Source organism: Hippocampus guttulatus, chromosome 10, assembly GCF_054856545.1.
Source record: "Hippocampus guttulatus isolate MCC_2025c chromosome 10, RoL_Hgut_1.0, whole genome shotgun sequence".
NCBI classification, from domain to species: Eukaryota; Metazoa; Chordata; class Actinopteri; order Syngnathiformes; family Syngnathidae; genus Hippocampus; species Hippocampus guttulatus.
In genome coordinates, this window is record NC_141270.1 from 14189434 (window position 1) to 14207293 (window position 17860).

Here is a 17860-nt window from a genome sequence, read left to right on the forward strand (position 1 = left end):
TTTTTTTTGTTTTGTATTGGCGCACTTTGTTTTCGCTATTGCTAATCATTGCCATAACAACACCCTGAAAATCAAACATATATCTTTTAAATCACCCACAGAACAAAGTAGACCGTTATAATTACACTTTCATCAATATACAGTACCACGGCCTCAACATGCATGACGGGCCTGCCGCCTGCCATAAACATCACATTGTGAGTAAACGTTTTATTTTACGAGATTTTTGAGGACAAAGAACAAATAGGTTCAATTGCATGACATGTTTCATAAGCCATAGGACAGAAGTATTCTGAAAAGCATGTGCAGTGGGAGATGCAATCTGATCTGGAGCACGCAGCGATTGATGTTTAGCGCTGATGGGCATTGGCACTGCTGCTTGGCCCGACCCAGGAGAGGCCAAGCAGAGAACAGGGAGCACAGCTGGCCTGAATAACATTAGCAATCAAGACCGTAATTTGGAATTGCCTTGTTGCTCTGCAGCTCTTTCTGACAGAAGAAAACGATTTGGCTTACAGTACACAAATACAAACAGAAGTCTTCAGCAGTATGGAATGGAAACCAGTGACTTCCCATGGACGTATTTAGATCCTCTTTAGGTGTATTCAGTCACCTCTAAATTTCATCTCGGCATATGAAATTCCATCTGCATTCATGAGATTCAGTTTTTTGGGTTGTTTTTTTTTTGCAGGTGTCGATGCAAGTGAAAAGGACACAGGCCCGCCAGGCACCACTGTTTCTTTGGATTCTGCAAGATACTGGTGAACTCAGTTTCAGTACCCAAAACACACCTGGGTTCAGTTTTTCTTGAGTCACCAGTTGTCAGAGTAAGATACCAGTAGTTGTATTCATGCCTGTTGCATTGGTCAGTATTTCTGAGTACATGCTAAATTTATACTGTATGTTGGTTGTTTAGTGGTTGACATTGCTAGGTTTCATGCAGCTGATGGAACAATTCTGTGCACCGCTCACGATTGCACTTAAGTCGCAGCCTAGTATTTTGGATTTTCTCCAACATACTGTAGTTTGGAAGGCAAAACACGCACAATTTGTGAATTGTCTGGAAAACATATCGTCTTCAGCTGAACTCATAGTAATGAAATGTAGCTTTTATCCCAGCAGTCATTCTTTTCATGTTTTTGGCACTGGTTAATGGCAACATTGGATGTTACTGCCATGCTTTAGAAAAAGGTCAGCACAGGAACAAAATTGTGAAATGTCAAAATGATCAGTTGTCACATGATGAAGATGAGAGAAAACTTCATACCACAATGCTTATATCACTAGTGGCAAAAATTATGCAGTAGTTTGCAATTTAGGTCTACTATCAACAGGACTATTGCTGGGAATATTTGGAAAATATTATTTTTAACTCTGTATAATATTACCAATACAACTACAGAATGACCCATGCCCTGGCTCAGTCAGCCCTGATTTTGTCATCTAGAAGAAAGTGTTATTCTGTGGTGCCCAGGGTCTCCGCACAAAATTCTATGAACCATATGCAAAAATAAATTGTTGATGAGGCGCCATAAGATCTTACAAGTACAATTATGCCTAAACACATAATGGTGGTTTTACACTGGGCACTACATTTTACAGTGAGTCGGTGCAGTGAAATGAAGATGGAGGAAATATGATCCATTCCAAATCGTAGTCAGTACATCTGAACAGCATCATTTTGGACTAGATCGAGAGTCTTTAGAGGTTTGCTGGAACAGCTTGTTGATAGAGAGTTACAGCAGTCTGTATGGACTACAGTAGTTTTTCAGGTCAGTCTAAAAGGCACAGGTATGGTCCAAGCTATTACACTTGAGTTTCAAGGGTAATTGTACCCGCAAGGATACAGGAATGTCAGGACTTACTGGACAGATATCAACATAGCAGGTGTCACATTCACCATGGCGTGAGGGTAGGACTCCGCCAAGGCTGCCCTTTGTCGCCGATTCTGTTCATAACCTTTATGGACAGAATTTCTAGGCGCAGTCGAAGCGTTGAGGGGGTCCGTTTTGGTGGCCTCAGTATTGCATTCCTGCTTTTTGCAGATGATGTGGTGCTGTTGGCTCCTTCAAACAGGGCTCTCCAACTCTCACTGGAGCGTTTCGCAGCCGAGTGTGAAGCGGTTGGGATGAAAATCAGCACCTCCAAATCTGAAACCATGGTCCTCAGTCGGAAAAGGGTGGAGTGCCCCCTCCGGGTCGGGGGGGAGATCTTGCCCCAAGTGGAGGAGTTTAAGTATCTTGGGGTCTTGTTCACGAGTGAGGGCAGGAGGGAGCGAGAGATTGACAGGCGCATCGGTGCAGCGTCTGCTGTGATGCGGACGTTGTATCGGTCTGTCGTAGTGAAGAAGGAGCTGAGCCAAAGGGCGAAGCTCTCAATTTACCGGTCGATTTACGTTCCAAACCTCATCTATGGTCACGAGCTATGGGTCGTGACCGAAAGAACGAGATCCCGGATACAAGCGGCCGAAATGAGTTTTCTCCGCAGGGTGTCCGGGCTCTCCCTTAGAGATAAGGTGAGAAGCTCGGTCATCCGGGAGGGGCTCAGAGTCGAGCCGCTTCTCCTCCACATCGAGAGGAGCCAGATGAGGTGGCTTGGGCATCTGATTCGGATGCCTCCTGAATGCCTCCCTGGTGAGGTGTTCCGGGCATGTCCCACCGGGAGGAGACCCCGGGGAAGACCCAGGACGCGCTGGAGAGACTATGTCACCCAGCTGGCCTGGGAACGCCTCGGGATCCCCCGGGGAGAGCTGGAAGAAGTAGCTAGGGAGAGGGAAGTCTGGGCTTCCCTGCTAAAGCTGTTGTCCCCGCGACCTGGCCCCGAATAAGCGCTAGAAGATGGATGGATGGATGGAGGTGTCACATTCTACTCTGCGCTGGCTCTGGGAGGCATTTCAAAAGGCCAAATGTGAATTTCCACTCTGCAGTGCTTTATGATTGTGTTGTATTTGCAGCACTGAGTGAATTAATTTAACCACAGCAATGTTCATCCAATCCCCCTGCTTGCGTCATGTTGTTGCAGAATTCTTGGTTATCATGAAATGTTCATTGTCCCACTTAAGGATTTGACTCCACTCAATTATTCTCATTTTGGTGTGAGATACAGACCATACTTTCTATGGTCTGCTGTACCTTTGTATGAGCATGAAAGACACTTACCACAAGCATCATCACAGTGTTAAAGAGCTTATAGAGTTAAGATAACCCCCTCTCCTCCCTCTGTAGCACTTCCCATGAAACAACATAATGGGACCAAATCAGCTATTATTTATAGTCATCAGCATTTTTGCACCCTCCATGGATTTTAAGGGCATCGATAAGACGCATCCTGTATCATGTCTTTAAATTGAGTTATTGTAGCTGCATTCTAAAAATCCACCAGTGTGTGTCATAACATTCTATCTGCTCTCACTCACAAAGTTCTGACTACATACACAAATGTGTAGACAAACGGAAACGGATTTGGGCATGAAAGGGAAATGAAAAAAAAGTTTGCATTGGTGACACTCTTCAGGCAATAGATTCCCCAAGACTTTGGGGTATGGATCTGTGATAATTTTTGACCATTCATCCAGAACAGACGTGAGATGTCACGGTTGTTGGATCGTAGATAGAATCTGCCCAGGGATGTGCAGTCAGGGGAGGCAGTATGGCCATGTTTGCAAATAAGAATGGCCATCAATCAAACAAAAATCACACCACTGTTTCTTTATATTATTGTTCATCCATCCATCCAGTTTCTAATCCGCTTATCCTCACTCGGGTCGTGGGATGTGCTCGAGCTTATCCCAGCTGACTTCAGGCAGGAGACACGGGTCACCCTGAACTGGTTGCCAGCCAAACCCAGGGCACACATAGACATACAACCATTTGCACACATACTCACACCAAGGAACATTTTAGAGTTTTCCATTAAACTGCCATGCATGTTTTTGGAATGTGGGAGGAAACCGGAGTACCTGGAGAAAACCCACACAGGCACGGAGAGAACATGCAAACTACACACAGGAAGGCTGGAGTCGGACTCGAACCCTGCACAGTGTCCCTCCTGTGTGGAGTTTGCATGTTCTTGCCATGCCTGCATGGGGTTTTTCTGGGTACTGCAGTTTCCTCACACATTCCAAAATTATGCATGTTAGGTTGATTGAACACTCAAAATTTTCCTTTGGTGTGATTGTGAGCATGAATGGTTATTTGTCTATGTGTGCCCTGCTATTGGCTGGCAACCTATTCAGGGTGTCCCTTGCAAGCTGCCCAAAGACTGCTCGGACAGGCTCAGACACGCCCGCAACCCTCATCAGGATAAGCGGATCAGATCATGAATGGATGGATGTTTCAACATTAGTATGTCATAACATCAAAATAGATAGTATGTTAAAATAAAATAATAATACATTTGTTCATAGAAATCTGTGCCTGAAATAGGGGGGCACAAGCATCTTGTTGGGCAGACATGGCCACCTATGACCCACCCGTGGTGACAGGTCTTGGCCAGACAACACTGCTTTATGCCACCTCTTGCCCAGTGGATAAGTTCCAGCTCACATGCAACCAAACGCGAAATAGTGCTTTGCCTGGCATGTCTTGCATGCAGGGCGGGACTGGAACAAAAAAATTGGCCCTGGCATTTTTGGCTTAGAGCAGCCAAAAATGCCTTCAATGTGTTATTGAAGGCATGTATGGGATGTGTGATTGGATATTATCCCAGCCTGGCTGGACCTAACAGCTACAGTTAAAATTTATGAAGTGATAAACTGGAAACTTGGTAAAAAACCAAAACAAACAAACCAAAAAAAATGTCAACTACTGTATTTGGAACATTCTAGGGTGTAAACTGTTGCAGCTTGTAATATTCAAAAACAATGATAGGCTATTACTGTATATGGGACTATTGTACAATTGCTTGCTGATCTATCTTGTTTGATTGGGTTCTATCTATTAAGTATCTTAAGTTATGAGATTGTTTTTTTGTCATTGTGCTTGTTAAATATGATTTGAATGAATGGGAATTACAGTATGCTAATCGTAGCACCATTCAAAGGTCTATCAAATGACCATTGTTGAAAGCAAATAAGTAAGACTACCGGTACTTAATGTCCATAGTTAGATTTAGCTTTATTTACTGTATGTATCATCATTTTTTTAAACTTCCTTTATCATCATACATTCCTTAAGTTAAGCTTCATTTGTGAACTCCAACACATTTTTTTTCTCTATTGAGGTCAATGTATTCTTCTATTGAACTCATCACTAATACGTATTCTGGACATCCCTGATATGTCACTTTCGGTTTCGGATTACAAACGGTACTGCCACTTTTAAAAAACGATAGTAATCAGCAGTCAAGCAAAGCAACTCTGTCCTAAATGCATTTGGCATTGGCTTACAAATTGTGTTTAAATTGTGGGAGGATATAACCTTTTTCACTTTGTAATGTACTTATGGCAGATGCAGTGGGGTGCGGGGTGGGGGGTGTGGGCAGCCTTTCCAGCAATTTGGACATTCCAGCATAACATTCAACCACTATTTTTCTTTTTCCGAGGAATGCAAATGGTTACCTAACTACAATTTTGATCAACAAATAACGTGCTTTACTGCTTTGAAGTTAACAAATAAATCAGTTTACGCACAAAATCTTGTTTTGATTCACAAATCACACTTAAATTCGCAAGCAGTCACAGCATCCACATGGAATGCTTTAAAGTAACCCCTAGTGAGACTCCCAGGAAAAGTGTTGCTGCTCAGGTGGAATTACTGCAGCTGACGGAGCAGCTAGCTGTTGTTTGTGGAAGGCTGAAAGATACAGGGCAGAATGAAGTGTTGAATGAAGTGTTGGTAATTCTTGGCCTTGAACGTTTATAAGACAGGTTTGCAGGTCTTTGTTGTATTTTTAAGTGATGAGTTTTTCAGAACAAATTTAAAGTGCCTACTCAGACTCTCGACTGGTTTCTCATACAAATCCATGCATTTAAAGTGATTTCTACATCATGTTGGGGTTTTTGATGCATACGGATCATGGCTGGTAGCTGCTAATATTAACCTCGACTCCTGTAAAGATAAATTTGATTACATTACAAAGTGAATGAGTCCATAATTATACAAAAGGAAAGAAGAGGATTTATCAGAGAGATTACACAGGACTGATTTAGAATTAAACCAAAAGTCAAGTCATCCAAGGGATGATAGAATTCAATATAATAAAAGTAAAAATGTTTATGATCCTTTCCCAATGTTCTTATAGCAATGACCTCATTGAAATTCCTCCATTCAGACAGTCATTTGCTGACTTTTAACAACAAACTTCTGAAAGATGTGGATCAATTGTGGCCTGTGACAGAGAAACACAAGAGTGCAATCATTCATTTGCATGAAAGAAAGTTTTTCAAACACACACACACACACACACACCAAAAAAACCACACACAACACACGCTAAGACCCACCCTTGAGGGTTTGTGGTGGATTTGGCACTCTGGAGTTTGTGCATTAATGAGGCAGACATGACAGAATTCACTGAGTTGCGATGTAGCACAGCACTCGGTGGAATTGACAGGAGCATGAGAGGTACATCTACAGCTGTCTGCTCATTGCTATTGATCTATTATGAATGTCAGTTTCCACTTAGGTAGTGATTCATGCCGAGCTGGGGGTTGCACTGTGCTTGCATACAAACAGTTATTGTCATGCATAAGACCACTGTAAAAGACTTTTCAACAAAGAGACTTTGGACTTGATCCAACACGGATCTTGGGCTAGTGTGACTTTAAAAAACTTTTAAATACTGGAAGTGGACAGCGGAGTCACATGTGAGATAAAGAAAGAAGCAAACTAGGGCCCTGGGACTTGGGATCTGATTTGACGATGGACATTTGCATGAAAGAAAGTTTTTCAAACACACACACACACACAAAAAAACATGGACATTCAACTTAACCACTGCTGTATATTCAACGTTCCACACGACACAGAGCAAAAAGAGATTCAGGCCATTTGAGTTGGGTGCCCTTCGTCAAGGGCAGCTCGAATGTATCCAGCAAGCAGAGATGCTTCTCTCCAACAACTAAATGCCATTTTACATTTTTGTCCGCAGCGGGATGCAAACCCGTCCCCTCCAGTTCCAAAGCACAATTCTTTACAGATGAGCTGCTCCCCCTCTACATCCGAATGAGGCATGTGGGGAGTGGTGCAACTTTATACCCATACATTAAGTTGGAAAAACGTTCCACCGTGGTCCAATCCACCTTCTTGGTGAGACAGGCTTGAATGAATGAAATCCACTAATAACACAATTTCATGTTCGCTCCAAGGTGAGTAATGTGGTCTGGTATATTCAGAGGACATCTTATCCATCTCAGCAAAAATTGCATCCACTTTCAAACTTTAATCCTCCAAGCATCCGCAACAAGTCTGCAGAAATATCATATATTCCTCAACTGCTTTTTTGATTTATGATCCAAGAAGAGAATTCCTTTATCTTTTCTTTCTAAAGAATATTGGTTCCTAGTTTGTTTTTTAAATTCCGTTTATTTTAAAGTAAGAATAACTCGGAAGTGACCAGAAGGCGTATATAAATAAAATCTTCAAGTAACATTGTATGGCATCATATTTTGTGTAACATGGCACTCAGCATCCATTACATCCTGGTCATCCTTGAAGGGGGATTCCCCATCTGCAGTTCCTACTCAAAGTTTCTCATTTTCTCTTTTCTTCCCTTTCCTTTCCTAATTTTGAGGCTGATTCTTTTCATTATTATTGACAAACCCAGACAATGACCTAGTCAGGATAAGTCTGGAGACCCGAAGACATACCCACCCAAACACGTGCAGAGACACCTTTCATTGTAGAATTGAGTTGTCCAAAAAGTGACAGAAGGAAAGCTGGGGAGAGACAGGTGTATCAGAACAATATCAGCAGTCTATCGAGCTACAGAGGAGGAACTGATCTCCTAATTTTCCAGTCAATTCATACTTGAGTCCGACCATGGTCCTGACCTTTGGGTAATGGCTGAGAAAAGGAGATTATGGAGCTCAAGATACAAGTGGCTGAATTATATTTGCTCAACAAGCGGGCTGCCTTAGGGGAGGGTATGAACAGCCCAGAGGTCAGGCTTTAACTTTCACACTGAGGGGACCATCTTGCGGTGGTTCAGCCACCAAATGCACCACCAAGGGTTTGAATTAGTCCTAGAAAATCCCAGAAAATATTCCATCTTTTTTTCTTTCGAGATGCCTTTGAAACAATACAGTTAGCCACTATAACTTACTTGAACAGAAAATTGACAGATAGATGGATCATATAAATATGTATTTATTGTCTACATAAACATACTGAAACACCACATCCTGTTTTCTCCTGCAATGGGGAAGCTCTATGAGGGAAACACAATTAAAAACCCCATTGCAGTCATATTTTTTTTCTTCATCAGCATTTCACATAATTGCAATCCTTTAATGTACATCTACGTAGTATTGACATTTCAGAACAGCTCAGGGAAACCGTCAAAGTAAGACATGCTTTTTCTTTTAAAAATGAACAATTTCATTTTCTTACAAACTGAACTAGCATGCCATGAACAACAATTCCTAAATCTTACACACATTTATTCTTCAGACATTTTTTTTCATAACAATATCCAATAACTCATTCAACTTCAATTACTTACTCATTTCCCTTGAGTCCACTGGGGAGTGAGGCGGTGAAGAAGATCATGACAAGTACCATAAATTTGAATTAAATTTGAAGAACAGAAGTTATGCCTCTCTGTACAAAACTAGTGGTGTTTTGTCATGCATTATTTTAAAAGGTGTCACTTATTTTAAATCTGCGAATGGCACCAAATGAAAACACATGGAATTATGTTTTCTTTTAAAACAACACAAAAATAGGAGAAAATCAATTGGCAAAATACAAACATCATGCCAACAAATCAAGCGGTCACATTTAGTTACTCTGATATTAATGCTCACAGACTATGTTTACATGCAATAACCCTTTCAAAAGCCAAATAACAACCTCACGTTTAAAGGAGGTAACCTGTTTTTATGATAAAATATTCAGGTTGGAAAAGGGGTAGCTCAGGGGTCTTATTTGAATTATTAAAAACCTAAATAAGAGCATACTCGGGGTTTTGCATGCATTTACATGGTCTTTGACAACCCGAGTCCTGACAATATTCGGGTATTTAAAGTGTTATCGACTGCATGTAAACGTAGTCCCAGGTATAAATAAATATTCTGAACTTTCAAGTCATCCTGTGCAGGACATGATAAATTAATTCCACTTCAAGGGTCCTTTGCTGTTGCACTTGTGTGAGATTTAATAACTGTGCACATGCATACATATGCATACCGGTACACCCGCATGCAAACACACGCACACACACACACACACACACACACACACACACACACACACACACACACACACACACACACACACACACACACGCACACAATAGCCACACTCTTCACACTGCGGGCTCTATTGAGGTTCCATGGATGCTGTTTTGGGGGTTAGGTATGTTGTTTTAGGAATACTAGATCATATATTTATTCATGGGCTTAAAGACTATATGCTGATTTGGATTTCGCAGCTCCTCCTTGGGGGCCTCATACACTGTATTGCTGATGCCCTCATTAAGCAGCAGTTGCAGTGACCTCTACTTAATGAGGATAAATGCAGGACTATCTTGGATTCTTTTTTTTTTTTTTTTAGCAAAGACTAACTTCCTGCCTACCAATTCCTACCTGCTTCTTATTGATTTCAGCTATGACTGAGCAACCGTTTGTGTTCGTGTGTAACCATTGGGCACATGTTAAAGAATTTGAAATAAAGTTTCATAATGAGACACGGTCGAAAGGAAATTGAGGGTTTGTGGGAGGAAGTCTGGAACAATGAGGTGAGATACAAGACAGCATTTTTAAAATATGACAACGATAGAGAAAATGTAGAATGACAATATGCCGAATAAGTAAGTTTGAGTAAAATATCTACTCTACTGCCCTCCACGTATATCGGTTCTACATTCGTTCTTGTGTTGCCATGGAGACATCTTCGTTATTGCCATGTCGTAATTCAGAGTAGCTATTTTTAAATATTATTTTCCAAAGCAGCTTCGGGGGTTAAAATTAAAATGAAGATCCACTCAAATAACCTCTAACTCGAACAATAAAAAAAAAAAAAAAAAACTCCAAAAACTTTTGTATTCAATTAAATGAATGCAACTTGTGAACTGTTTGGTAATGATTCAGAGTGTGTGAATATTCAATAGCTTTCAGATCTAAATTATATTGAAGTGGTTTCATGGTGTTCCTGATAAGTGATTACAGAACGAGATGCTCAAGCAGGAGTGTCACGCCAGTTTTCATCACAGTTAGAGTTGTCCTCAGCAGGCCATTTAACTGTAAAATCATGTGAATTTATAATCACTTGGTGTATAAAGGCTTTGCCAAAATTTAGTTTGATGCATCACATGTTCTTTTTGTTTCATCCACAGTTCTTCGTCTTAGGAAAGGAAAGATTCAGAGCAGTAATAGTTTCGCCAGTCTAAACTATTATGCTGCAACAACAATGACAGCTGTTATTATTGTTTTTTTTTCATAATGCACTGATGTTTCCATTCAATAAAAACATCAGTAGCCCTGATGGCCTCAAGCCAGCAGCCAAGCTGGAGTGTGTTTGTTTTCACATTAGATGTGCCAGAGTGCAAATCAATCGACACTTCATGTCCCTGACCTAATATGTTCCGTACCAACTCATCTGAGTCTGAATACATTTACCGTTACCCCTGGTAAATCTTATCATTTCCACATCATATTAAACAATTGCCCCCAGAATTTGATGATCTAACTAGTTTTGAAGAGAAGTCAAGAAAGAGTAGCAGCAAACTTGGATCTGAGTTTGACACCTTTACGCTAAAGCGTCTTAGTGCGAGCTGACCATCAAGCTTCCTTGGGGGAAAAGCTTTTTCAATGATTCCCATTGTACTTGCTTTGGTACATATGTGTGGCATTTACGACCATGAGCACCAAAAACATGACTACACACTCAAGGCATGATTACTCCTTTTCAATTAGTGAAGCAATGCAAAACATCCTAAAGATCCTACTCCCTTGAACATAATAACTGTGTTGAATGAAGATTGATTTCTTTCTTTTTACTTTTTTTATCTACCTTAAAAAAAAAAAAAAAAAAAAAAAATCAACCACTTCTTGACGGATACATTTCCGAATAAGTTGTTTCTAATGACAAAAAAAAGAAGTTATTTCTACGCCTTTACCCAAACCATTCCCTCAGCTTTTCCCGTGTTTATTTGTTTCCACCTTGTAATAGTCATGTTTCCTATTCTTAAGTTCCTAACATACAGTATATTAGATCAACATCTGGACTTTCACAGCTGCTAAGCAAGAACAGTATAAAACACACACAAAAAAGAAAGTAATTGACACGAGACATAAAATTAAGAGAACAGAGGAGAGTGGCTTACTGTCCACTGGAATGTACCGTACATAAGAGCCATGTAGTCAGTGGGAATGTGGAGGTGGGCTCGCTGGCTTGCTGGGGGTGTTGTGAGAAGTCTCGGTAGTGGCCACTAGTCATAGTGGTGCTTCAGTCAAGCCCTCCAAGGGGAGCGTCATGGCATTGTCAGTGGGCCGCTGATCCTCTTGAGGATGCAGAGATGTGTGTGTGGTGGCAGCCAGGCTGGCGTAGGCAAGGTGACAGTTGGCGTGCAGAAACGGGGGGTAGTGCTGGCGGTAGCTGATGTATGCAAACAACAGCCCGATTACTCCTCCAACGAAGGCATCTGCACAGTCACAGAAGGGCATTTATTTTGAAGTATGTTGCCATTGTTAATCGGAGCCTAACTCTGTCACACTTGCTGTGAAACCAAAAATTAATTCAGTGCAGCAGAATGTGTTAAGACGGCCTCAGCGTGCATATTCTTTAAAAGTAAATAAGAATTAACTGGAATGCAAAGTAAATAAACTGCAATGGTCTCAGGTGGATACGGAAAGGCTTCTGCAGCATATTGTAACTGTCCATCCAAATCCTATCATACAAGTTTGGGGAATATAAAAAGACCTTAGCGTTCAGCTTCTCGCTGCAGATTCTGAATGAGACACTTCCACACTCTACAAATATGCTCTTAGGTCTTATTAAACTCTATTTCTCTCTCCTTCTGACTGAAATGGAATATAAGGCCAGTTCCCACCATCCAGAAACTGTATAATGCATGAGCTTGCTAAATGTTTCATTGACTCCTGTCAAATACATTTAACAGTCAGAGACCTAATGCAATCAATTAAGATGATGGCCGCACAGTGACATTGATTGGGTGGCAAGGCAAAGCCTCAAAAGACCGAGCTCACAAAAAAGTCTAACGGGATCATGGGACTATGAGTATTTATCAAGCACGATACAGCTGCCAGGCTAATGGTGTTTCCCAGCTTGTGTATACACTGAGAGCGGACCGAGGCCCCTCGGGTTTAATAGGCTGTACTATTGCTGCATATGCTGACACTCTGCTGGAGCAGGAAGGGGACAACATTTGTGGAGAACAAACAAATCACAGAGGGGCCATATTTTGGGGGGTGGACTGTCTTCTTTGGCTAGCCTTCGGTTCAGAGGAGTGTTTTAGTGTTTGTGTGCAATCAAGCAAGGTGGATTGTGGGTGGTAGCCCATATGTAACCCGGATTATGGCATGAGGCAATGGGGAGTGGATTTAACCAAAATCTATATTGACTAAAAGAGTAGCGTCGTTAAAATTTGCTTAATTAAACAGAACTGAATATTGCCGTGGCCCGAACGAATCAGGGCACAGAATACTAGTGGGGTGTCAGCGAATGAGAGGTGCCGTTTTTCACCTTCGTGACGTCACGAACGTGCGGCGCAACCTATCTCGCTCTTTTTTTCTGACGGGACCTGAACGCGAACGGACGTATTCTTCGACTGTTGTAAATAAGTGTTTCGGAAGAAAGAGAGAGTCATTCTACGCAACCTCGAGCACTGTGCCTGGCTAACGTAGCCGTTAGCTTTCCGTACCGCTGGGATATCGCCGACCGTATAACGTCGTCGGAGTCTCATTCGACATTCTTCTGGCCGGGTCTTTTGTGGAGTTCTAATTGAGGACAGCGCTGGGATTAGCGTGCCTTCAGTGGAGTGGATTCCATTACGGTGCCCTGACTTCTACCAAGTGCTGGAAAAGGGGGTACAGTGGTGGTGGCGAGCCAACCAAAGAACATACAGTATATTACATTTGATGCACTTTATTTTATTTTATTTGTGTTGGTGATGTTTAGAAGAATTTATTTTGTACGACAGGAGTTGACAAGAACATTTTGTGCTTAGTTATTTCATTCAGATTGAAAGAAAAAAAAAGAAACTCACACCGGTGTTGAGAAAGGTGATCACCAATTATTTTGCTTGAAGGAAAGGTCAACTAAGAGGTTGAGACTAAATTGGATTTATTTACCTTTTTGTCACTGTGTTTGTCGTGATAATAATTTTGTTGTCATGTGTTTATGTTTGATATAAAAGGTAATTGTTTTACAACTGTTGTCTTGTTTCTTTGCCCATGCCACCCCCTCAATGGTGACATCATTGGCTCCAGTGAATCGAACCTAGTGTCCCCTTACTGGTCCAAGTACAAACCCGTTGTCTGCCCCAGAGTGTTTCATCATCTCTAGCAATTATAAAACAGACGTAGCCCGTGTTACAAATTTGGCGAGCCAGCCAGGAGCCAAGCGACTGAAGGGGTGGTAAAAGCATTGAAACAAGAAAATGGACATAATCATTGATGCTGGTGTGAACATTTCAAATTCTGTCATTATTCGTGGGCTAACCCAAACTGAATTAGATCCGGACCTCGAGAAGTTGTTGGCCAGTCATGGTCCCATTCAGCGAGTGATCTTTATCGACGATACAAATTCAGAATTCCATCAACACTTCGTGGTAGAATTTGAAAATCGTGCCGCGATGCAATCTATCAGGCCTTTACTGCCTCTTGAACATTCAAGTCCGCACCTCGAAGATGTCAACTTGCAGGTACGTGCCCTCGATGCTGTGTGCACATCCACAGTTGGGGACACAGAGCGAAGTTATCTTGAAGAATTGAGATCAATTGCGGGTCGAAGTGGAAAACCGCTCCGAGAGGTGCTGCAGGATGAGTTGAATAGGGTTGGAAGGGAAGAGGGAGTACCGTCTCCAGCTCACAGAGAGATTGGTAGTAGTCGCAACCCCCAGCCTAATAGCCAGAAAAATCCAAGTTGCTCTCGGCATGAAGAGGGCCAGCCTATTATGAGTCTGACAAAAGCCCCGCTTTCGGTGCTGGGTTCGGTCCCGACCGAACTATTCAAGAGCCTGCCAACTGTGTTCCCACCTTCCCCCTCACCTCTCCAACCACCCTTTGAACGGGGCGACAGAGGCAAGTCGCCGACGACTCACATTCCTCTCTCCGAAGAAGATGTGTATCCTCATGCTGTGCAACGAATGGTGGTTGAGCATGTTGTGCGATCCAGCGATGCCACATCATCCTCATTTCGATTTCGACCCTTCTCAGGTAGAACCCCCCGTCCCAACAATGAGCTAGACTATGAAACTTGGAGAGTGAATGTGGACTTATTGTTGACTGATCCGTCCCTATCTGATCTGCATAGAGCCCGTAAAATTTTGGACAGTTTACTGCCTCCTGCCACTGAAGTCGCTCAGCAGGTCGGCCCTCAAGCTTCCCCAGCACAGTACCTCCTGTTATTAGATTCTGTTTATGGTTCAGTGGAAGATGGAGAAGAGCTGTTGGCTAAATTCATGGGAACCCTGCAGAATAGTGAGGAAACGCCCTCGCAATACCTTCACCGACTGCAGAGTGTCCTAAGTGCAGTTATTCGGCGCGGTGGATTACCTGACACCAAAAAAAAACATTACCTTTTGAAACAGTTCTGCAGGGGGTGTTGGGAGGATGGGTTAATTGCTGACCTCCAGCTGGAACGACGGAAACACTCACCCCCCACTTTTGCCGAACTTGTGGTGCTAATTCGAACAGAAGAAGAGAAAGTAAAGGCAAAAGAAATTCGCAAGAAGGTGCATTTGGGACTGCAAAAACCTTGTTCTCACTCAGCAAAGTCAAAGACTGTATTGAGTCAGATGGCTACCTGTGCCGTACCCAAAGAGGACATGTCCGACACCGCATCGCTAAGAACTCAAGTGGAGGACATGCGGGCTCAAATAGCCGCACTGCATGTTGCAAACCCCCCACTCGTCAGATCCTCACTGCCTGAAGCGGATGAACTCAAACGAGTGAAGACGCAACTCGCTGACGTTCAAGCTCATTTCACAAAAGTGAAGCCGTCGTATTTGCCGACTAAGAGTGACTACTCGGGAGCAACTGAGTTGAGGGTATTAAAAGAACAGATTGCCACATTACAGACCCAAGTTAATGCACTGCTAACGCAGTCCAAGCAGCCCTTAAGACATGGAAGAGGAAATGTAACATTGAAATCCCGGAATGAGATTGTGGACCGACCTCGACCCTGGTATTGCTTTCGCTGTGGCGAAGACGGTCATGTGGCAAGAACCTGCGAAGATGAGCCAAAGCCCTCTCTAGTTGAAGAGAAGAGACGTGCTTTAAGAAAAAGTCAGCAGGAATGGGATCAGCAGAATGGTGCACCCTGCTCAAGAAATTTAAACTAATGGGGGCCTCTGTGTCAGGGCGAACAGAGGCTGCCGAATCAACTCCGATGAGAAGCCCTAATGAATCCATGAAAGTTGACAAGAAGTGCACCTCCATACAGAGGTCTTTTTCCAGGTTACCCCCTGGATTGGTGGGTGCTAAATGCACTGCAAGAGTTATCATTCATCAAAAAGAATATCAGTGCCTTCTCGATACTGGGTCGCAAGTGACGACCATTCCCCAGTCTATTTATGAGCGTGATCTATCCCACCATCATCTGAGGTCTTTGAACGAGTTAGTAGACATCAAACTAGAAGTGGAGGGGGCAAATGGCCAAGCCGTGCCCTATTTAGGGTATATAGAATTGGACTTGACATTTCCTGAAGAATTCGTTGGAAATATCATTGAAGTCCCAACCCTAGCATTGGTGGTTCCCGCGATGAGTGCCTCGCCTCAGATCCTCATCGGTACCAATACTCTGGACGTCCTTTACACTGACTATATCACATGCCATGGGCAGCAGCCATCGTCTTCTGTCCCTAGATATGGGGTGGTGCTCAAAGTTCTGGAAGTCAGACGAGTGGGAGCAAGCATCGATACCTTGGGGCAGGTTAGGGCCCCCATGAATAATCTCAATGTGATACCGGCTGGTCACACTGTTGTTGTCAATGGTCTTTTCCACACAAGCAGTGTTCACCATGGGAAATGGGCCACGGTGGAGGCTCCTAAGGAGTCCGCCCTCCCAAAGGGGTTACGAGTTGCCAATTCCCTTTGCACGCTAGCAACCAAGCAACCATACCACGTGCCAGTTGTGGTGAAAAATGAAACCGAGACCGATATCAGACTCTCCCCCAGAACTGTTTTGGCTGAGATCCACTCAGTTCAGCAGGTTGTGGGCCCTGAGAAGGCTGTGAGGAACGCCTCTTGCCCCAGTGCGAAGCTTGACCTCGATTTTGGTAATTCCCCTTTGCCGCTCAGTTGGAAAGACAGAGTCGTGAAATTATTGAGTTCTATGCCCGAAGTCTTCGCTCTGCATGACTCAGATTATGGCTGCACCAATAAAGTGAAGCATCGTATTCGACTGAGTGATGATACTCCATTCAAGCATCGCGCAAGGCCCATCCATCCACAGGATGTGGATGCCGTCCGGAAACATCTGCAGGAATTATTGGACTCGGGCATTATTCGTGAGTCAGTCTCTCCATTTGCGTCGCCCATAGTCGTCGTGCGGAAGAAGAATGGTGCGGTGAGGCTTTGCATTGATTTCAGGAAGTTGAACTCCCAGACCATCAAAGATGCTTATGCTCTACCAAATCTGGAAGAGGTTTTTTCTTTGTTAACTGGATCAAAATGGTTCTCAGTTCTGGACTTGAAATCCGGATATTATCAGATCGAGATGGATGAGGCGGACAAGGAGAAAACGGCGTTTGTTTGTCCCCTTGGATTTTGGGAGTTTAACAGAATGCCACAGGGAGTGACAAATGCCCCCAGTACCTTTCAACGACTCATGGAACGATGCCTGGCTGACTTGAACAGGAAAGAGGTGCTTGTTTTCATTGATGACCTTATTGTATTTTCTGACACGCTTGAAGAACATGAGACGCGGCTATTAAAAGTCCTGGAAAGGGTGCGAGAATATGGCTTGAAATTGTCCCCCGAGAAGTGCAAATTCTTCCAGACATCTGTCAAATACCTTGGGCATATTGTCTCGCAACATGGTGTTGAGACCGATCCCGACAAGATAAGCGCGCTCAAGACCTGGCCAGTGCCAAAAAACTTAAAGGAGCTGCAGTCCTTCCTGGGATTCGCTGGCTATTATCGGCGGTTCGTGAAGGACTATTCACAGGTGGTGAAACCTCTTAACGAGCTCACAGCGGGGTACCGACCAGTCAGGAAGCAGGGAAAGGAAAAACCACAAAGAGCCGACATGCCATATTTTCGATTAAAAGATGATTTTGGAACAAGGTGGACAGCAGCCTGTCAAAAAGCTTTTGACGACATCATAAGCAAGCTCACAAGTGCCCCTGTTTTGGGTTTTGCCAACCCCAAACTTCCATACCTCCTCCACACTGACGCAAGTACCACAGGACTGGGTGCGGCTTTGTACCAGGAGCAAGATGGGCAGATGAGAGTAATTGCCTTTGCAAGCCGAGGATTGACAAGAAGTGAGTCAAGATATCCAGCACATAAATTGGA

The 17860-nt window shown here is 43.2% G+C and overlaps 1 protein-coding gene across 1 annotated transcript in view; it reads right to left on the bottom strand.

Moving 5' to 3' along the window:
- Positions 1-8290: 8290 nt before the first annotated feature.
- Positions 8291-17860, bottom strand: part of plpp4 (phospholipid phosphatase 4) — a 54690-nt gene continuing 45120 nt past the window's right edge. Inside the window, exon 7 of the mRNA XM_086122873.1 lies at positions 8291-11802. Within this exon, the coding sequence (XP_085978999.1) occupies positions 11594-11802 (209 nt within the window). The 3' untranslated portion in view covers positions 8291-11593. The remainder of the gene's footprint in view (positions 11803-17860) is intronic.